General features: G+C 36.9%; 2 protein-coding genes and 1 pseudogene across 5 annotated transcripts; 1 reads left to right on the plus strand and 2 right to left on the minus strand.

The window, feature by feature from the left end:
* The first annotated feature begins 1,705 nt into the window (after positions 1–1,705).
* On the plus strand, positions 1,706–3,911 carry LOC132618151 (uncharacterized). The gene has a single exon (XM_060333214.1). It carries the CDS (start codon positions 1,908–1,910, stop codon positions 3,678–3,680), a length of 1,773 nt encoding a protein of 590 aa, XP_060189197.1. The 5' UTR covers positions 1,706–1,907; the 3' UTR covers positions 3,681–3,911.
* A 542-nt stretch (positions 3,912–4,453) lies between these two features.
* Positions 4,454–20,307, minus strand: LOC132616790 (polynucleotide 3'-phosphatase ZDP). 4 transcript variants are annotated; one of them, XM_060331446.1, is made up of 12 exons: positions 19,962–20,307; positions 19,112–19,171; positions 18,504–18,560; positions 18,372–18,416; positions 7,735–7,806; positions 7,314–7,370; positions 6,666–6,742; positions 5,939–6,020; positions 5,671–5,787; positions 5,174–5,295; positions 5,004–5,073; positions 4,454–4,679 (listed from the first exon to the last, which is right to left on the minus strand). In XM_060331446.1, the coding sequence occupies exons 1-12, from the start codon at positions 20,274–20,276 to the stop codon at positions 4,626–4,628; spliced, it is 1,128 nt and encodes a 375-aa protein (XP_060187429.1). In that variant the 5' UTR covers positions 20,277–20,307; the 3' UTR covers positions 4,454–4,625. The 4 variants fall into 4 exon arrangements, with proteins under 4 accessions (XP_060187429.1, XP_060187431.1, XP_060187433.1 ...); XM_060331448.1 differs by having other exon boundaries at positions 18,372–18,413; positions 19,962–20,305; XM_060331450.1 differs by lacking the exon at positions 18,372–18,416 and having other exon boundaries at positions 19,962–20,306.
* Positions 8,027–8,121, minus strand: LOC132620700 (U6atac minor spliceosomal RNA; annotated as a pseudogene).
* Positions 20,308–21,976: the final 1,669 nt, after the last annotated feature.

Here is a 21,976-nt window from a genome sequence, read left to right on the forward strand (position 1 = left end):
CGCTTTTTTGATGTCGAGGTGCGTATTTTTAATGGCAAGTTTTTTTCAAGCTTTCTAAAGACTCCATTAATGGCTAGTTTTTTTTAAAAGAAAATCTTTTTGGGAATTTTATTTTTCTTTTGTTTATTAAATAGATTTATCCAAAGAAAAATCATCTTTCTTGTCACATAAAAGCTTAGGGAGAGACAGGGTGGTGGCAGTCTTGATTTTTTCCGGTGAACAAGATAGCAATGGCGGAAAGGTTGTTAATGGTGGAAAGTTTGTTAAATGGAGAAGAAAGAGAAAAAGAATAAAGAAGAAGAAGGAGGAAATAAAAAGAATTTAAAAAAGAGGAAGAAAAAAACTGTTTTTTGAGCTCTTCACGCGCCAGTTTGGTGTGGACATCACGCAAGTTGCCAAGTTAGCGAAACGTGTCTTAATGACACAACCGAGCCCTACCTTAGGTGTCTAAATGAAACAAGACTTAGTTGAGGTGTTTAAGTGAAAGAACCGGACGATCATAAGCGTCTATCGATGGGTTTGGCCAAATTAGATAAAGATAAGGCTTAATGCATATGCTCCCCTTAAACTTGCCCCTTTTTTTATTTTTTATTTTGGCACCTCAACTAAGTATTGTTCCTATTGAACTCCTGAACTCGTCCCCAAGTGTGTCTATCAAACCCCTTAAATCTGAATTGTATTAGAAGCAGAAATTAAATTGGGAAAATGAAGGTGGAATAATATTTTAGACATGTGGTAAGTTATTCTTTAGGTCATGGATGTGTCTGTTTCTGCTGGTTCTGCTCTTCCACTGCCAGCTTAAGTAAAAACTACTCTTTTTTCCCTCTTAATTGCTGCTAATCTTAGCTAAAGATGACATAATTAAATTAGAATATACATTAGCATTTTGATACATTGAAGATGAAATATTATGTAAGTCGAATTGTGTTCGATAGACACATTTGAAAATGAGTTCAGGGGTTTAATAGGAACAACACATATTAGATGATAGTCGCACGTAATGACAGAGATATTATTAAAGGACTCTACCTTTGCTTCCTTATCCTTGCTAACTAGAAATGAACCTTCATGAGTTGAGTAAAAGCACCTAGCCTATCTTACTCCCCCATGCAAAATAGCAGTTTGTCCAGCCGTCTTCTAGCTTCGACCAACCATAGTAGAGAATTTTAGAATTTTTTGGATAAGCGATCAACTAAAATAAGATTTTGATCTCAAATAACCCATATTCTATTACTTTTACAGCTTGTTTGGATGGTTGTTGGTAATAATCTGATTTTAAATTTCTTATTTTCCTCTTAACAAAATAATTTATAGCCACGAAAGTTTTTTAGACTTATTTTAGATTATAAATTTAAAAAATCTTTTTTTTTTTAATTTAAATTTAATGCTTTATCAAACACTTTCACATAAATTGAGTCGAAGGACGTAATTGGCAAGGGTATGAATCAAATAAGTTCATCTCCCCGGCTAATCAAATTTGCCAGGTGTTCATGAGCCCATGCTAACATTTCAATCAATTTTTCTCAATAAGGAACATAATTCGTATGTTTTCCATTACTTGTGTAGATTATATAACTTCAATTTCTCATCGGCTCGCATAGCTTAATAATAATGCAATTCTTCTCCATAATTCAGATTTCAGTACCGGGGATATTGCATATTCCTCCTAAAAAATATTTTATCAAGTTTGAAGTCACTCAAAAATATGTTAACTTTTCATTATGCTTCACTGGACATGTTTTCACTGCCATCAGTTTCTGGAAAGAAAATCTCTATTGTCCCTTTTATTATCTTCCTTTTTTATTTGTCATCTGTTCTGGACTTCTGGTTAAATACCCTTTATTATCCTACAATACAAAGCAACACAGCTCACTCCTCCCCTAGTTACTGCAAAAACTTTCTCCAAAATGCAGAATCAAAACTTTTCTATATCTAAAACCCTAAACCCTACCCTCTCCACTACTCTTCGTTCATCATCTCTCTCCCCATTCTTCAACCCTCTTCTCAGAACACTACCCTTAATTCCATGCACCTCAAGAACTCCAAAACCCCTCACAATCCTATCCCACAACCAAAAACCCAAAATTTTCCTGCAAAATGACGTCACTTTCCGGCGAGATATACGATCATTTGCCGGCCGGAAAAAAGAAAATTCCGGTGGTGGGCGTATTGAAGGAAGCGCAGAGTTCCGGCGACAAGCTAAAAGAAATGCTCGCCGGAAAAGCAAGAAATTAACTGAGAGTCTTTTTTACAGGCTAAAGAACCCTCGTGGAAACTACCCGGATAATTTTAGTGAAGAAGAGCTACAAATGATTGGTTTGGGGTATGATAGAATGGTTAGGTTTATGGAAAAAGATGACCCAAATCTCAAACACCCTTATGATTGGTATAAGTATGGACAATTTGGGCCATACTCTTGGCGTGGAGTTGTATTAGGTGAGCCTATACGTGGGCGATTTTCGGACGAATGTGTATCGATGATTGGTGAAGTTAAGGATCAAGAAGAGTGGGAAAAGATAGAGCAACATGAAATGGCTCAAGAATTTCAGAATAGATTAGATGCAATGGATAAAAATGTGGGGTTGAGGTATTTTTGGGTTTTTGTTAGGCATCCTAAGTGGAGGATATCAGATTTTCCATGGCAACAATGGACTTTGGTGTCTGAAGTTGTTGTTGAAGCTGGGGATCAAAGGTTAGATAAATGGAATTTGATGGGGCGGCTAGGGAATAAGGCTAGGTCTTTGATCACACAGTGTGCAGCATGGATGAGACCTGATATTGTATATGTACAAAGACCTGTATATCAGTGTAGGTTTGAACCCCAAGATGACTTTTTTAAGGCGTTAACGCCATTGCTTGATCCAGAGAGTGAAGAGGATTTTATGTTTGAACTGGAGGATGATAATGGGAGAGTGGAAATGTGTACTTATTTTGGTGGGTTGTGTAAGATTGTGAGAGTGAATCCTAAGGCATTTGTGGATGATGTTGTAAAAGGTTATGAGAAATTGAGTGATGAGAAGAAGTCTAAGTGTTTGATGTTTTTGTTGGGCAATCATCCCGTGCATTTATTGCATCCTTATACGAAAGAGTGGAAAGCAAAGTTGGAGGAAATGGAGTTGGGTTGTGACGCACCGGATGATGATGATGATTATGGTAGTAATAACAAAGGAGAGACTGAGATAGTTGACTGGATTGAAGACGATGAAGATGGTGAAGATGACGATGACAATGAAGATGAGGATCAGTACGATGTGGATTTGGATGCAAGTGTAGATGAAGATGATGATTCAAGTCAAGAAGAGGATGCTAGATTTTGGGATGATGAATTTAAGAAGGCATTGGGTAGCAACCAAGCGATGGAGAAGTTTGCCAAGAAATATATGGAGACGACTACGAAGTTTTATGAAAAGCATATAGGTGCAATGGAAGAGAGGGAAAAAGAAGTGAAGGAGGATGGTGGAGATGAATTGGCAATGAGAGGTGTTAGAGCTAAGGTTAGCCCAAAGGAGTGGGAGAATCTTGGATTTGGTCCTTTTAGAAGGAAACTTAAGAAAGGTAAAATGCCTCCTGAATTATTCATGAGAGCTGCAGTTAGACCATTCACTTATAAGAATCTGGTAAAGGAAATTGTGTTGACCAGACATGCAATAATAGAAGGCGAAATTGGTCAAAAGAAATGAGGTAGTTACCAGCTTTTGCAATTGCGTAGGACTAGATAGAAAGATTCTTTGTGCTATATTGGATAAAGAATGTAATATTGTAATGTTACTCAGGGACAAGTGTTTTTTTCTTGTATAATTTCATTTGAGGCGGAAAGCGGACTCTGCACTCTGCAATCTCACAAAGAACATCCTGCTATGTATTGGTAGTTGATTGGAATATTGATCCTTATGTATCTTCAGTACTGAAAACTGACCATGCCAAATAAATGAAATGTCATTGTGATAAGTTGGAAAGAAGAATACAGGCACTGAGGGGTCTGTGTGATTGCTGGTAAGAGATACAGGTATTAGTAATGCAAAGATTAGCAGAAAGTTGAAACTTCTAAAATCACTACTAAATATATACCTCTGTTTCAAAACTCGACTATCAGCCCATTTAATCAAGTTCACGGTATAAAAAGATTGTCTAAGCTTATTGGTAAGCTACAAACTGTATTTGTAAAGCTTTGTACCAACTACCAAGAAGTTAATGTACTTGCGGATTTTTTCTTTTTTGAAATCACAAGTCAAAAGGTAATTAAAAAGCAATTAGGATATCATGTCAACCAGAAAAATTATTAATTTTAAACCGATTTGTTAGTTTCGTACTAAGATATTAGACTACCATTTTCCAGAGAATGGATCCCTTCATGGTTTATGAAATTCTAGTCCTATCTCCCACTCCGTGGTCCACTTGAGAGAACCCATTAAAGCAAAAATGACTGAGGTATTGGCTTGCAGACAATGGAAGATAATTTAAATAAGAAGAATCTTAACTCTTGCAAAACTCAAAGGTATCTAACGATGAATTATTAACACAGATGTCAACCCCTTTGCAGGGAAAGAGTTGTACGCATGTTCTCTTCTACTTCAGCTTAGATAGTTTCTACTATGGTAGATGTTACAAAAACAAAATGCGCATTGTCAATTTTCCTTCCCAAAGAATTCCTCCGGAACATAAAATCTTAGTCCAATGGCCTGCAACAAAAAAACAAAGGAACCCCGTATCATACTTTGCATGCATACTAGTGATGGGTTCAACTGAACCCATCATTTTTGTGACGGAGTAACAAATATACATGTGAAATATCACTAAAATGTCATCAATTATTAAATTCTGAACTCATAATCTCAAATGTGCAATGGGTTCAGTGGGAAGAACATTTTGAACCCATCAAAGTTTAAATTCTAGATCTATGATAGAACACGCAAGCATCATGCATATCAGCAGCAAAGTTGCAAACAAGTATGCAAAAATAATCATCATCTACTGCTAAGCATAGTAGTAGGTTAGTTAGGTACCTGTGCAAATTTAATATCAGCATCACTATGATCACCTCGTCTGCCAGCAGCATCACCAACATAGAAAGACCTAGAATGGCAATAAGCAAAGTTCTGTCAGATTTGTCGAGCATTAGAAAGTAAAACTTAAACTTTAATATTGGGCTATTGACCAAGGAAGAGGAAATAACTCGTCCATGTCTATGGGAACTCCAGAATTGAACTGCTTTTTCATAATATTCCACATCCCGGTCTTAGGTTTGCGAAAGGGATCTTCTGGCGTGATCTTACTCAAGCCACAAGCGATGAAAACCTGCATAAACAGAGCTATGAGAACTATTACAATATATTTACGGAGAATTCTAGTTGATTAATAAGTGAGAAGGAATTCTAGTTGATTATTTTCTGTGTTATTTTCATCAATTCTGAAGCAACCCCCCACCCCCACCACAAACCACGACCCATCACCAACAACAAATAAAAGCTAAAAAGAGATTAATCTGAGTCAAGGAAGAGATAAACGCAGAAATTGAGTGAACTACTAAAGATTAGTAGGGGGCTGCAGAAGGATCAGGCATTAATAAGCAACTTATCAGCTACTTTTTGAAAGAGAATTAACCATTATAACATCTAAGAAAAAACACTAGCTAGATCCAAAATGTAGATGCACACAAACAGATCCAACCACCTGAATTGGAACACCAGCAACTTTGATAAATTGTTCAAGTCGTCCAATTTTCGAGTCCACAGCTGCCTGTCTACTTTTCTTCCAGCGCTCAATGTTGGATTCATTAGTAAAAATTACCTGCATGTATTATTAAAAATAACAATGCCTGATTCGCAAAGAATGCAACGAACTTATCAAACATACTTCAAATCCACTTAGTGACTAACAATACTGCAGCATATGAAATTGAACATGTTATTAAGAGATTTCACTAGAAAGGGATGTCCACCAGCTTATAGCCGTCATTGTACAAGCTCTGCAGCTTCTCCGGGATTGAAGGATGCATCAGAGACCAAGCATTCGCACCAACTCTGAGAAAAATGGAGCTCTGTTAATTTAAAAAAAAATGTTTTTGACTTCAAAAATACTTATCTAGTTCCGGATTATTTATGACATTGGTGTGCATAGTCCATCCCAAAAAATTAAAAGAGAGAGAGAGAGTGTGTATTTTATGCTAGGTATTCACCAGACACGAAATGATTTTCTTTTTGACAGTCACAAGACACTAAATGATGTAAAGAAATAGATGTTTATTTGGTGTCAATAGAACAACAGAAGAAATAACTACATCTCCGTGTCAGAACTTTTTTAAATAAATCCACCTGTCTAAAAAAGGAAATGGAAGACATGGAAGAATCCCTCACTAAAATCTATAGGTATGAGATTTTGGGTGGAAGATGGCAAAATACTATGGCTAGTAGGAAAAGGTTTTCACGTATAGATCATTTAGAAAACCGAAGATCCAAGGAAATCAGGTTTTCACAGAAAGTAATAATTGTTTTGACTTATAGAAAACATGACGATTCTTCTCTATCAAATCATGAGTTTGTTTTATCCATTCTAGAGTTACTTTGAGCTCCAATCACACATTATTTAAAGTTGCAATAACTATCATATACACTCACTCTCATCTCAAGAAAGTTTTAGATAATATAAAACACAGGAAGAAGCCATACCTTTTCACGGATGTGTTCGCAAGACAACCATCAAAATCAAAGGCGGCAATTTTACTTGAAGCATGAAGCCCCTCGTCCTAAAAACCGAACAAACAAAAATAAAGGTGAAAAGCTAGATCTTTTGATCACATGCCAAACCAGTGCCAGAAAAAAAAGCTTGCATGCCATGCGTCACGGCTCTGTATCTGATACTCTTTCATCCCATTATAGGTTATACTAGTTAGAGTAGCACAATAATTAAGACAAGTATGAATGATCATTATATCAGCATTGACCAAAGTAGTGGCTAAAATAATAATTCGAACATTGGAAAAGTTAAGCAATATGTCAAAAAGATGTCACATTAAATAAAAACTTTTAAGTGTAGAATGAGAATGATGAGAGAGAAGTTGCAGCTGTCGAGATGTTGGGCACCAGAAAGAAGATACATCTACATACTAGGGCCTACGTTCTTTAGAGAGCTATCTACTTGATCAACGAAATACAAAAGCATCCTATAGAGTAAATATCTTGAATCCCTAAACAACACCCTGGCCCACTACCACCAACAGAAAAATGCTATCTTCATGTACTCAATGGAAAACATCATACAACTTGAGTGACAACATTTTAATCAAATAATTAATCAAGCATAGCCTCAATAATAACCTGTTCAAGATATATAATCGTCTGAAATGCCCTCCACTTTGGTAACAATGTAGCAACCTGAGAAAAGAAATAGCTCTCCATTAAAACAATGTTCCATATATCTAAACCATGACCTTTTATTTTGACAAATATAAAACTGTAGCAAGAAATAATAGGTATCTCAGAGGCTAAAAAGACCATTCATTTTCATATTCTTCAAAATGAGGCGGTAAGGGGGTCAGTCAATTAGCTAACAGCTAAATCAGGAGGCAGCTATTTGTTAAAACATTGCCGTTGCTATTCTATGACAAATAAAAAAAAAATCGATAATAAGGGTTACAAACTAAAATTTATTTCGGTTCTAACATTTCCATTTACTTTTAACTGCTCTAGGATGTTGGGACAGGGGATTACTGATTTTGACATATGCCAGACATTGTACCTTATAAGTGGCCCTCACATCAGAAGTAGAGAAGGCTAACTCCAACACAGGTTCCTCTTCTGGGGCAGACAGCTAAAAGAGTTTTTGTCATGCAAGACATGCTTAGAGAGTTAGTTCAACTAAAACGAAAAGGAGACAGACATAAACAGATGCTACAAGAACATGGAACATACAGCTTAACGTAATTGTGCAGACTAATCGATGAAGTCATCTTTCATTTCCGGATCTATTCAAGGTTTACTGGAGGTTTAAGTTTATCTTATAGCCAACTTCAGTGTGGGGTACCGAAAATGAAAAGCAGAGACAATTGTTCCTGTCAGGTAAAGCCTGACGGCTTCCCCGACCTTATAAGGTAAGATGCCAAACATCTCTCCTTTGTATGAACAAAGACAATTTTAGCTGTAAGCATTTGCAGAGCATCAAAAACAATATTTGCATTCTGGACTGGCTAGATGATTTCTACATGCATGCTAAGGTTTGCCCTGACAAGTGCCAACATAGTTCAGAAAGACCAAAGAATATAAATGTCTCCTGATTATTCCCCCATATTTCCCATAATCCTGTTGACATGCCATAGAGAATGATGCTTTTGATTGACTAAAAATCCAGAAATAAGGAGTAAGCAAAATTGGTGAATACTCTTGACATCATCAATTCGTGATCACTGATTTCTGCTACAATCCACAGGCTTTTAAGTAGGGGTTGATAACGTCCAAATCCACCCTATTAATTAGAATGGGCACGGTCGTATGCAAATATAATTTACCCAACTATGAGTCGGGGTCGAATCCCACAGAGAACAATATATAGGCGATTAGGAAAAGTAGGAATTATCACCAATAATAGCTATGCCAAACAATAGATAATATTTTGGTTTTTGGAGAAAATTATAACTAATGCAAAAATGTAAACTAACCTAGAAAGCAAGTAAAATGATCAATGGCCACAAGCATGGATACAAGGGAAACTACGCTCAAGTAACGATCCAATGTACTTCATGATTTACAAATAATGGTGAGTTTATATTACTTAGCCTCGGATAATGACTCTAAATTAGCTTCTTCCGAAGACTAACTAGACTACCTAATTGAATATCCCTAAAGCAATTAGGAGCATTAAGAACACCCGAATATGGCTACAAGTGGTGTCGCCTATCCCTAGGTCGATTTCCATTAGATGAGGGTTAACGCCCCAAATTCTTGTTAATTAATCTTTCCCAATCCCGAGTTTGCCTCTTCCAAGTTTAAATCGAAATAAATGGGCAACTCTTAGGGTTAGCTACTCCCTTAAAAATCAATCAAAATGAGATTAATTAAAGAATCAATAACCCACTTCATTAGGAATAAAATCATTCAACACATAAGCAAAACAAGAGATTCAATCCAAACTTAAACAATGTATACTTCCATAAACAAGGTTCAAGTATTGAAATGAAATACTACACACATAAATATTCAATACAAAACAAGGAATTGAAGAAAGGATTAAGAAATATCTCATTAAAGTGCTTCCAATCTTCTCCTCCAATGGTGTTGGTGAAACCCTAGCCTCCAAAACTTGATTAAAAACTGCCAAAGATGTGTTTAGAAAACCCTAGTTGGCTTTTTATAGGAACTGGAATGGCAAAAATCGTCAAAGCTCAAGTTCTGGTCGAACTGGGCAGAAAATCTTTCTACGCGAACGCGCCAAGTAACTGCGCGAACGCGTGGAATCACGCTCGTTATTCAGCGCGAACGCGTGAACTTATAACGCAAACGCGCAGAGTCACAGACGCGCGTGGGCGCGAACGCGTGACATACCTGCGCGAACGCACAGAGTATTTTTCCACAAAATTTTCCAAAATGTCCAATTGTTTCCAGTTTTGCAGCTTTTTTGCTTGTTTTCCACACTTTGGCTCTAGGGACCCCGTATTACCTGAAACATACTAAAAATCACGTAAAATAACATAGACTTGCTTAAAAACAAGTAAAACTTATAGCCGAAAAGCGTCGATTGTGGCGTAAAATCACGCCACATCAACACCCCCAACTTAAAGTATTTACTTGTCCTCAAGCAAGCCATACAAAACAACGACTCAATCTAACACCTAGATATCATAGAGTAACAATGTCTACATTGGTTTTGATTCTGAACTACCGGCATGCATGTTTTCCTTTAAACGACCACCCAAACTTTCTACTTTAAAGCAATATGCACAACTTAAGAACACTACAACTAACAATGAAGCTTCAATGAATGACATTACATTATCGAACATATTATGGTGCACACAAACGCTACTTTAGGCGGTCACTTTATTTTGTTCAATTCTCATCCTTATGCCCTCACATAGACCAAAGAATGTCCCAACACACATAGATACGACAAGAATGGGACGAAGATGAAAGAGAAGAGAAAAACACTCAACACTCACAAAGATTTCATATCTACACATGCAAATACCATAGGCTTGCCCTTATTTTCTATGTTCTCATCCTAGGCTCGTTCGGTTGTGATCACATTAGGACTTGTTTCGGTTTGTAACGTAGGTTTAGGAGCGGGTCGGATACTTTTTGTATATTAGTGACTCACCCTCCTTGAACACTACAACATCTTGTCACCTTAATTCGCCTCTTTTCTTTCCACCCCTTTATTTTCTTTCAAATTTTCGACCTCGATATGGTTTTACTCCTAACCAACTTACAAATCTTTTTGTGTTACAATTTTCTAATTTTTTTTTTATTATATATATATATATATACGCAACTACCACATCGCATCTCCACTAGCAAACTCCACCACCCCCAACTTATGTTTTTAACATGTACTCCACATTTAATTCACCCCCAACTTAAGCATTTTGCCTCATCTAACTAGTAGCATCAAGGAGGGAACGGGTGCGAAGATGGATTAATTGCACAAAGGGTAAGGTTTCATAATTGGCTAGCCAAGAAAAAGGTCAAAAGGCTCAAAAAAGGAAACTAGGGGTATTTAAAACTTTTGGTAAGGCTTATTTAGGCAAAGTGACTATTTCAACAAAGAAAGCCTAAGATCATCTCACAACCAAACTAACTTTCGGATTTCATACAAGACCAACCAGGCAAGTTCTAGATTATACATGCATAAACAGAATCAAACTAACAGCTCACACACACATTGGCATAAGGACAACTATTTTTACACTTGTGACCTCCTAAGTAGTCATTTATCACACACAATACCTCAATAATCATAATGTCATATAAAGAATCAATTATGTTAATCAATACTGTTCAAAGTATGCATTTTTCAAAATTTCGAGGGGTCCAAAATTTCCAACAAACCACAATACATGCCATCAGTTACAAAGTAGTATCAAATAAGCCAAAGTTACTCTACTCAACCTAAGCAACATCCTAAACATGCCAGTTTCAACAAAATAAAAACCCCCCTCAGGAAAAGAACTCTGGCAAAGAAAAGTCGAGGGGGTTTCTAAACACATATTTACGATACAACAATACCAGATAGCCACCCCTAACTAAAAAATTTGCAGTGTCCTCACTGCATCCCATAAGCATACAAAAAAAAATAAAAAATTAAAAACAATAAAAATCCTAGGCATACCTACTAGCACTGAGTGCTATGGTCATCTCTGCTCACCCTCGGAGCTGGAGCTGCTGGGCTCTGGCAGGACAAAATCTTCCTCATTTTCCTCCTCCTCATGTTGTGCTCCGCATACACTCCTCAGAATACTCATCATTTTGTTCAAAAACTTGCTTTGCTTTTTGGCGTGCTCTCTTGCCTTTTTCTGCCTCCTCTCTATCTTACCCTGCTTTTCCTTTATATGCTTCATGTCCTCCACCACACCTGCTAATGTCGGACCACCAAGACCAGAGGGAGCTGTAGATGTGCCCTCTCCATATGGGGCAAAATACGTGCTTAAAATCGTTGAATCAAAGCCCCAAAAATCATGCCCAACATGTTTGTGAAAATGCCTTCTGAAAAGACTTAGCGCAAAAATGAATCAAAATTGCGCGAACGCGTCCTTTTGTTCCGCGATCGCGATGAAGAAAATGGTGCGAACGCGCCAGTTTGTTGCGCGATCGCGCTGAAGGAAAATAGGCAGTGCACAAACAGAATGCTCGCACAGAGCTGCTCAAAACTTGGGTGGCCAATTTCCTTGACCTAATTGCCTCATTATACATCATTGTAGGTGTTCATATGTATTGCGTTTGTTTTGTAGGTACTTAAACTTGAAAAATGGCTTCATCATCCAATGTTGCCCAAGTGCCCTTGATTGAATACTACGATACCACCACCTTTCAGTCAGCAAAATGCTCGAAGCTCTATGATAGACTGCTGGGAAAGAGCTTCATCGAAGAAAGGGGCATCGTAACAGAAAATTTGAAAGAAAAGATGCCCGAATTCTATGAAAGGCTGGTAACAAGCTGATGGATACGCTTTGCGGATGAACCAATCAAGGCAAATTATACCCTTGTGCGGGAATTCTATGCAAATGCTGCAGAGGCAGACATTACACATCGGGCAATTGTCAAAGTCAGAGGTGTAGATGTCCTGTGCAATGCTTCTCGAATCAATGCCTACTACAATCTGCAGGATGGTGACAACAGTGAGATGGCACAGAGGTATGAACAAATGAGGCTACAATGGTTTGTGACCCACCTTCACGGTGGGGAGCAACCAAAGTGGTTGACCACAATGCAAATGAAGATTGACTCCACAGAATTCACTGCTGAGGCCAAAACTTGGCTAGATATTGTGACATCCAGGGTGCTGCCTTCTAAACATGATTCAGAGGTGCCCCTTGAGAGGGCTAAATTAATTTGTGTTGTGATGGAAGGATTGTCTGTTGATGTGGGGAGGCTCATTATGCAAAAAATACGGGAGGTGATGCTTGAAAGGACTAAGAGTCTATTCTTCCCGTCGTTGATCACTTATTTGTGCTCCACTGATGGGGTGCCCACAAGGCCAGGTGACAAAGAAAAGGGCCCCGGTGGACCGATTCATCCATTAAAGAAGAGAGGGCCCGGGAATGTACAGAAGAAAAGGAGGATTGATGTAGCAGCACCGTCATTTGGGCAGTTCACCTCTACTGCATCAGAATCGACTGGTGGGGCACCTGCTCCTCCCATGGGTATACCAATCTTGCCACCACTGCAAGAAGCCGCCAGGCCTTTCCAGTATATCTCCACCCAGGTCCATGGGTGGACAATCGGATTCAGCAGCTAGTGGCTAGTCTCCCTTCGGGGCCCTTTTCTTTGTCACCTGGCCTTGTGGGCACCCCATCAGTGGAGCACAAATAAGTGATCAACGACGGGAAGAATAAACTCTTAGTCCTTTCAAGCACCACTTCCCGTATTTCTTGCATAATGAGCCTCCCCACATCAACAGGCAATCCTTCCATCACAACACAAATTAATTTAGCCCTCTCAAGGGGCACCTCTGAATCATGTTTAGAAGGCAGCACCCTAGATGTCACAATATCTAGCCAAGTTTTGGCCTCAGCAGTGAATTCTGTGGAGTCAATCTTCCTTTGCATTGTGGTCAACCGTTTTGGTTGCTCCCCACCGTGAAGGTGGATCACAAACCATTGTTGCCTCATTTGTTCATACCTCTGTGCCATCTCACTGTTGTCACCATCCTGCAGATTGTAGTAGGCATTGATTCGAGAAGCATTGCACAGGACATCTACACCTCTGACTTTGACAATTGCCCGATGTGTAATGTCTGCCTCTGCAGCATTTGCATAGAATTCCCGCACAAGGGTATAATTTGCCTTGATTGGTTCATCCGCAAAGCGTATCCATCCGCTTGTTACCAGCCTTTCATAGAATTCAGGCATCTTTTCTTTCAAATTTTCTGTTACGATGCCCCTTTCTTCGATGAAGCTCTTTCCCAGCAGTCTATCATAGAGCTTCAAGCATTTTGCTGACTGAAAGGTGATGGTATCGTAGTATTCAATCAAGGGCACTTGGGCAACATTGGATGATGAAGCCATTTTTCAAGTTTAAGTACCTACAAAACAAACGCAATACATATGAACACCTACAATGATGTATAATGAGGCAATTAGGTCAAGGAAATTGGCCACCCAAGTTTTGAGCAGTCTGTGCGAGCATTTTGTTTGTGCACTGCCTATTTTCCTTCAGTGCGATCGCGCAACAAACTGGCGCGTTCGCACCATTTTAATCATTTTCTTCACCGCGATCGCGGAACAAAAGGACGCGTTCGCGCAATTTTGATTCATTTTTTCAGCGCGTTCGCGCTAAGTCGTTTCAGATTTTCAGAAGGCATTTTCACAAGCATGTTATGGGCATGATTTTTGGGGCTTTGATTCAACGATTTTAAGCACGTATTTTGCCCCATTTTTTTTCACATATCAACACCCAACTCTCAATTCACATCACTCAACAACTAACAACAATGTACATGACAGGAAATTCAACAATTTCATCAAATTTTTATGCTTAAACAAGTGAAAGTCAAAATTTTCTTTCACAATTTCTAACATGAAAAGATGATAAAATACAACCCTATGAACAAGAGAATGAGAGGATCACATACCTTGTGGTTGCAAGTTGAAGAATTTTTCTTAAAATTTGAAGTTGGTTTGAGAGAAAAAAGTGAGAGAAAAGGGAGGGGAAAAATGAGGGAAATGGGGGTTATGCCCCCTTTGGTTCTGTTTTGTACCTGGGAGATCCGTATTGGCGCGTTCACGCAGACTAGTAGCGCGTTCGCGCTGAGCAAAAAAAATTTTCTTTTTCTTTTGTTAAGCGCGTTCACGCCAAATGATGCGCGTTCGCGCAGAGGTATACCAAACCCCATTTTTCCAGAGGGTTTTTTTTTTATAAGTTTAATAAAAAATAATAAAATAAACCATTCTAAAAATTTATAAATGATGGGTTGCCTCCACCAAGCGCTTGAGTTAACGTCGCGGCACGACGGATACCTTTACCACTTTTCCCTCCACTTGGAGGATATGAATTTGCGCCCCAACTTTGAATCAAGATTATGATGACGCTCATGGGGCGGTGGTAGAAAATCAAGGAGGCCAACTTTTGGGTATCGCATTTTGCACTTCTTGGCCCGTGAGTGAGGCATGCCATTTTGTCTTCTTGGTATAGCAAACTTCAAAATGAAAACGCTTTGCTTTTCATCTCCAAAATTCTCCATAGGCTTGGTTGGTTCAACTTCCATATCATCCACCAAGCACAACGTTGAAAAATGGCTAGAATGAGGTCTAACACGCTCAAATTCTAAATTTGCATGAATTTTGGCATCCTCACCCAAAAATGAACTAGAGTCTTCAAAAATTATTTTATGAACTTTTTTATGCAACTCTAGTATCATTTCTTCAATCTAGACATCTTGCATTATTTTCGAATTGGTCGGTTGGCAATTCACCATTAGCTCATGAAAATCAATCTTGACCTCTTCTTCATTGGAAACCAACTCAAAATTATGATCCATGGCACTTTGATATTGAGCATTACATGCTTCAATCTTTGCATTCAATTCGGCCTCCAATTTCCGGATATCAATTTCAAGTAGCTCCACTTCTTGACTTTGCTCAACATGCATTTTTAGATATTCTTCCATCATCCGTGAAAAGCCTGCACGGTGATCCCCATAGACTTCAAGTTGTTGAGCTTGATTCATTAGCCAATCTTGGCTCACAATATCCACTTTATCAAGTTTGTCTTCATGGTGAGAATCGTCCAAAGCTTGTAAAAATCCTAACGTGGTGAAATCCATGTTTTGGATAGTTTCATCATCTCCATATTGAACTACTTCCCACCATTTGGCCACAATTTTCCCATATTTTTCATTTCTCCCCATAATGCCACTCAACATTTCCTCAATTTCCTCTTTTCGAGTATTGGAAATTTTTTCTTTATGACTTGACTCATTTTCTTCAAGTTGAACCACTTCTTCAATTTCACAACTCTTGTTGTGGTCACAAGAATTTTCGGGCTCATCTTGTAAATTTGAAATCTCTTCTTCAACTACTTCATTTTGAGGAATAGGCACATCCATGGAAATTGAAAGATTTTCATCCTTAAGTGATTTGTTCATTTCTAAAATGGATTGCCCGATGAGTTCTCGCTTCTCCTCCCTTTCCCGGTCAAAGTATGCTTGGAGCAATTCCATGACACCTTCATATCCGGTACTTTGCCCTTCGTTTGCCATATCATTGTTCCTATCAAACTCAAAAGCACAACTAGTATTTTCATTAGAACAACTTGGGGGAGGGGAAGGAAAATAATTAGGACAATCACTCCAATGTCCATTTTGACCACCACATATATTACAAATATTCCCATCATAGGATTGAGACGGTGCACACATCTCTCTCCCGAGAGCATTTTCACAATCTTGCCAAAAGTGAGGTCCTCCACAATATGGACATGGGTCATCAAAGTATGAACAACTACCATCCAACCAGTTTTCATTATACGATGCCATTTTAAAAAAAAAAAAAAAAAAAAAAAAAAAACTGGATAGTTTTGCAAAAACTGAACAGTTCTGCAGAAACTTTGCAGTTTAGCACCAACTGGTCAGTTTTTTTTTTTTTTTTTTAAAGATAAAATAAAGCAAAGAAAGTTTGGACCAAAGCAAGTTAGCTTAAATTCCAAACTAACCCAAATACGCCAAATTGTTCCCCGGCAACGGCGCCATTTTGATAACGTCCAAATCCACCCTATTAATTAGAATGGGCACGGTCGTATGCAAATATAATTTACCCAACTATGAGTCGGGGTCGAATCCCACAGAGAACAATATATAGGCGATTAGGAAAAGTAGGAATTATCACCAATAATAGCTATGCCAAACAATAGATAATATTTTGGTTTTTGGAGAAAATTATAACTAATGCAAAAATGTAAACTAACCTAGAAAGCAAGTAAAATGATCAATGGCCACAAGCATGGATACAAGGGAAACTACGCTCAAGTAACGATCCAATGTACTTCATGATTTACAAATAATGGTGAGTTTATATTACTTAGCCTCGGATAATGACTCTAAATTAGCTTCTTCCGAAGACTAACTAGACTACCTAATTGAATATCCCTAAAGCAATTAGGAGCATTAAGAACACCCGAATATGGCTACAAGTGGTGTCGCCTATCCCTAGGTCGATTTCCATTAGATGAGGGTTAACGCCCCAAATTCTTGTTAATTAATCTTTCCCAATCCCGAGTTTGCCTCTTTCAAGTTTAAATCGAAATAAATGGGCAACTCTTAGGGTTAGCTACTCCCTTAAGAATCAATCAAAATGAGATTAATTAAAGAATCAATAACCCACTTCATTAGGAATAAAATCATTCAACACATAAGCAAAACAAGAGATTCAATCCAAACTTAAACAATGTATACTTCCATAAACAAGGTTCAAGTATTGAAATGAAATACTACACACATAAATATTCAATACAAAACAAGGAATTGAAGAAAGGATTAAGAAATATCTCATTAAAGTGCTTCCAATCTTCTCCTCCAATGGTGTTGGTGAAACCCTAGCCTCCAAAACTTGATTAAAAACTGCCAAAGATGTGTTTAGAAAACCCTAGTTGGCTTTTTATAGGAACTGGAATGGCAAAAATCGTCAAAGCTCAAGTTCTGGTCGAACTGGGCAGAAAATCCTTCTACGCGAACGCGCCAAGTAACTGCGCGAACGCGTGGAATCACGCTCGTTATTCAGCGCGAACGCGTGAACTTATAACGCAAACGCGCAGAGTCACAGACGCGCGTGGGCGCGAACGCGTGACATACCTGCGCGAACGCACAGAGTATTTTTCCACAAAATTTTCCAAAATGTCCAATTGTTTCCAGTTTTGCAGCTTTTTTGCTTGTTTTCCACACTTTGGCTCTAGGGACCCCGTATTACCTGAAACATACTAAAAATCACGTAAAATAACATAGACTTGCTTAAAAACAAGTAAAACTTATAGCCGAAAAGCGTCGATTGTGGCGTAAAATCACGCCACATCAGGGGTATATGTTAGAAAATTGTCATACATGACCAATTGCTTCTGTAGTTGGCTCTAGGATATCTAGGGAAAGAAGGCAACGCTATAATAACATCTAGGTGCACTTTATCAAACAAATAAAAACATCTAGGTGTATGCTTTTAGAATCAACATAGTATGCTTAATGTTCCAACGGAGTTTGATTTGTTAAAACGGATAAAATAAATAATTATTTTCTGGTCATCTAAACATACAGAGGGCCTGAAGAAACCTAGAAAGAAAAAAAATAATAGAGGAACGACGTATAAGAAAATGACTATGAAATGAACATATAATGCATTCACCCGCAATCAAGATTCTCCATGATTCTACTACTGAAATAACTAAGTACTCAAATATGCTACATCGATGGCAGGACAATTTTGGCAAATTATAGTACCAAATAAGTTTTCCATTGGAGAGTACTTAACCTGTTAATCTGTTATGCTCATTCTCTTATAGGAACCATTGCATAGTGAACTTGATACCACTAACTGTACTCAATATAATTAGCTATACTCTTATAAGAGTTAATCAACGTACATGTAACAGGATACAAAATAAATTCAAGTTGTGGCTTCTAGTTTCCATTTACTCAGAAAAACACATCTGCTGGAAACTTCAAGTGGAAACTGCAATATTTACCTTTAGTCGCTTTTGCTTGCTTAGTTCCTGCTCTGGCTCTTCCTTCTCATTTGTTTTACCAGCCAGATGCAGAAATGAGTGAGAACGAATAAGCTTGTAGCACAAAATCAGATTCAATAGCAGTTACTTTACCTGTTCACAGGTTTCCTTTTGTTTTCTGTCAATCTTGTTTGTGTCTGCATCAGAAACCTGTGAATTAATCGTTTCATTGTCAGCACAAGTGAAGTTCCAACAAACTGCCTTACTCGACAGGGGACCTCAGCTTTAAAATCTATATAATATTATAAAATTGGGAATAAAATAAGCCCGGCAAAGCTTCAAACTTCAGGAAGTAAAAGCAATAGAAGAAAAAAGTTGGCAAGTCAACTCCACTACAACATAAGTTGAAACATCTCTTGGTTAATGAAAACCAGAAAAGGACTTGATGCGCGACTAAGTGGAGTCAATTTCAGCCTATCGAAATTTGGAAAAAAGTAAGATGGTATTTTGAGGTATTAAAAAGTAAGCTTCTATTTTGAGGTATTAAAAAGTAAGCCGCTATCTGAGCTATTCCATTTTAGATGCTATGATACCGTAACAGACATTTTATACTTACATTACAAATGCCTAAAGAATATAAACACTAAATAAGACTGCACCTTCAAAGAATATAAACACTAAATAAGACTGCACCTTCAAAGAATATAAACACTAAATAAGACTGCACCTTCAAAGAATATAAACACTAAATAAGACTGCACCTTCTCCAAAGTTAGAATCTCTTTGTTAATCAATTTCTCCAAAGCTTCTTTGTCTTCGCTCTGCATAAAATCAGAAAGACAAGCTTAGCTGATAAACCTTATATTTATCAAATAAAACACCGTAAATATAATATGTTTATCAAGATGGCACAAAAAGGCTCTGTAATGAAACAAAGTCTTTCCAAGTCAGGTGGTGTTAAATACCATTGCATTGCTCACCTATAAATAAGTTTACTGCAAACTTCCAAATTAGATAAAGTACAATAAATCACAATTTTTCCAGTTAAAACTATTTTTAAAATGTTTGAAAATTTTAAGAAACAAAATTTTGACTCAAAATAATATTTCCAAAGTTGCCCAAGTATGTGGTTCAGTTCCTTCATCTTCTTCACTACTTCACAAGCTTGACGGAGTTAAAGTGTACTCAAAATATCCTTTTGTCTCTATCAATAAAGAATGCCTCGACTAAAGAAAATATTTTCCCCCCCTTATTGGTAGTTGGCCTAGTACTATCATATTTGGAACAGCGAAAATAAATTTCAAAATAAAGAATCCAGTAATAAAAACTCCACATGCAAATAGCAAAAAGTTCTTAAAACAACAATACAATGCATGAAGTAAAAGTTCTACTCCCTCCGTCACAATTTAAGTGTCTAAATTTGACTAGACACGAAATTTAAAAATGTGCATAGGGTACTAAAATGTTTTCTGAATCTTGGTAGTATGTTTGAATAGTCAACTTTGATATAAATATAGAAAGACACTTTTTTTGGGACAGACCAAAAAGAAAAGTAATACACTACACCTAAAATGGGTTATTTTTTTCAATCCGAATTCTATAAATATATACCTGGAGTGATGAGAAACCAGTGATATCTTCCACAGAAGAAACGAAATTAGAATTGAAAGGAAAACAATGAATGTGATGCCATTTTGTCTGGTCAAAGCCTTGAGGGTGTTTTGTCACTAACCCCAATCTAACATATTTTGCGGCAATCTTTTCATCGCATTTCTTGCATGATGAGCGGCCTGATTTCGCATACTCCACTGTCACTTTTGTGGAAGAAGAAGAAGACATTGCAGAAATGAATAAGAGAAATCTAGGGTTTGAATTGTTGGGTTTTAGAGGAACTTTTAGGAAACTGGTGATGTTTAAGCTTAGCATTTATGAAAATCCCACGATTAATTTATTCCATCTTGAGATTATTTTATATCATTTAAAAGATGATATATAATAATCTCGGTATAAATGAATTAAGAAGGTATAAACTGTGATATCGCAGCATTAATTTTTGTATCATATCTGATATAAAGTATAAATATATCTTCTACCAAATATAATATAAAAAAATTATACCTTCTACCAAACTCACTGTTATATAACAGATTCTTTTTCCCGCCATTGAAGGTAGTGGTTGGTTCCAATTATCATAGGTTCGTTCAACCTAAGCGGACATTTTGGGTAAGCAAATCGTTTTTGTTTTGTTGTTTGTTTTTTATATCGTGTGTGTATTCCTTTTTTTACGAGCTTTTTCATCTTATTTAAACATCCTATTTGATTAATACCTACTTTTTTGAAGGAAAAAAAAAACGCTTCAAGTAATTTAAGTCTTGTTGTATCTAAAGTTTCATACGATTGAAATTTAAGCATTTTTAGATAAAAAAAAATAGCTAAAGCTTCAATAATACGCGTATGAACATCACGCAAAAATTGATAAATTCAAAAGACTAAATTCAATCACATAGTTAAAGTAAAATAAGTTGAACTTTAGTTATATATGTTTGAAGTTCTAACAAAAATATTGGACTTTAGTCATATTCGTTTAAGCACCATACATATGAAACTCCAGACATATCATGTCGAAAATTATTCCGAAATGAATAGACTTACAATTTTTTATACGTTGCGAATATGACTTAAATGGTGGTCCCAATATCGAATATTTGTACACTTTAACCTACCAGTAATTGGATTAGATACTTATACGATTTTCGAGAATAGTTTTAATGGTGATCGGATTGGATATATCCCAGACTAATTGAGTCAAAGCTTAAATGCTCATTTGATTTCTTATCGTTCTCATTGAGAATATAACTTGCTATGATTCTCTTTTCACAACCTCTCAGTTTATCTCATATTCGCTGAAGAAGCAACTTGCTTAATGCCATACCAGATTAAATAGATGAATGGTCAAATAATGGCCATGAGATAGATATATTTTTGAAAAGCCAGTCAAGTATAAAAGTGGTGTGTTCTAGATTTACTAAAAAAATATTGTGTAAAAAAAGTATATGAGACTATTCTATTTTATCTGAAAAACAAAATTAAGAAGAAAACAATATTATTTCTCACTTTTTTTTGTTAGTTAAAGGAATTTTAAAAGACAAAGAAACAAGAAAATGATTCTTTAAAAATAAGATTATTATTAGGAGAAAATGTGTTTAAATGAAAAGAAACAATACAAATAGAAAAATGATATTTTTTTTCTCCATTTAAAAAATAATAGAGGCACTTTTAGACCAAAATGTTAAACATATGGGCATTTTTTAACCTAGCAACTAAAGGGGACATTTTTATTAAGCTTCACATAGTTTAAGGACATTTCCACTCTTACCCGTTTTCTTAATAATTTTCCTTCTAATTCGAAAGTTGTACACCTGTAGGAGTGTAGGACCCCCCAAGACCAGCACTTTATAGCACGCCCTTGCCCCTTCAGCCCTCCGCTGAACAAATCAAAAAACAAAAAATGGCCTGGAAAACCCAATTTGACCTCGAAAATTCCAACCCACTTTCAAATTCAGACAAAATTTGCATGTTTTTACGTAGTTATTAGATACTTAAATTAGGGAAAAGGATCAAATATA

This window comes from Lycium barbarum, chromosome 11, assembly GCF_019175385.1.
Source record: "Lycium barbarum isolate Lr01 chromosome 11, ASM1917538v2, whole genome shotgun sequence".
NCBI lineage: Eukaryota > Viridiplantae > Streptophyta > Magnoliopsida > Solanales > Solanaceae > Lycium > Lycium barbarum.

Bases quoted from the DNA above. Each gene is read 5' to 3' on its own strand.
- LOC132618151 (XM_060333214.1), top strand. From the start codon at position 1,908: ATGCAGAATCAAAACTTTTCTATATCTAAAACCCTAAACCCTACCCTC.
- LOC132616790 (XM_060331446.1), bottom strand. From the start codon at position 20,276: ATGCTAAGCTTAAACATCACCAGTTTCCTAAAAGTTCCTCTAAAACCC. The intron at 19,172-19,961 runs GTATATATTTAT...GATTTTATGCAG, and splicing joins CTGGTTTCTCATCACTCCAG to AGCGAAGACAAAGAAGCTTT. The intron at 6,021-6,665 runs GTATGGCTTCTT...CATTTTTCTCAG, and splicing joins GCGAACACATCCGTGAAAAG to AGTTGGTGCGAATGCTTGGT.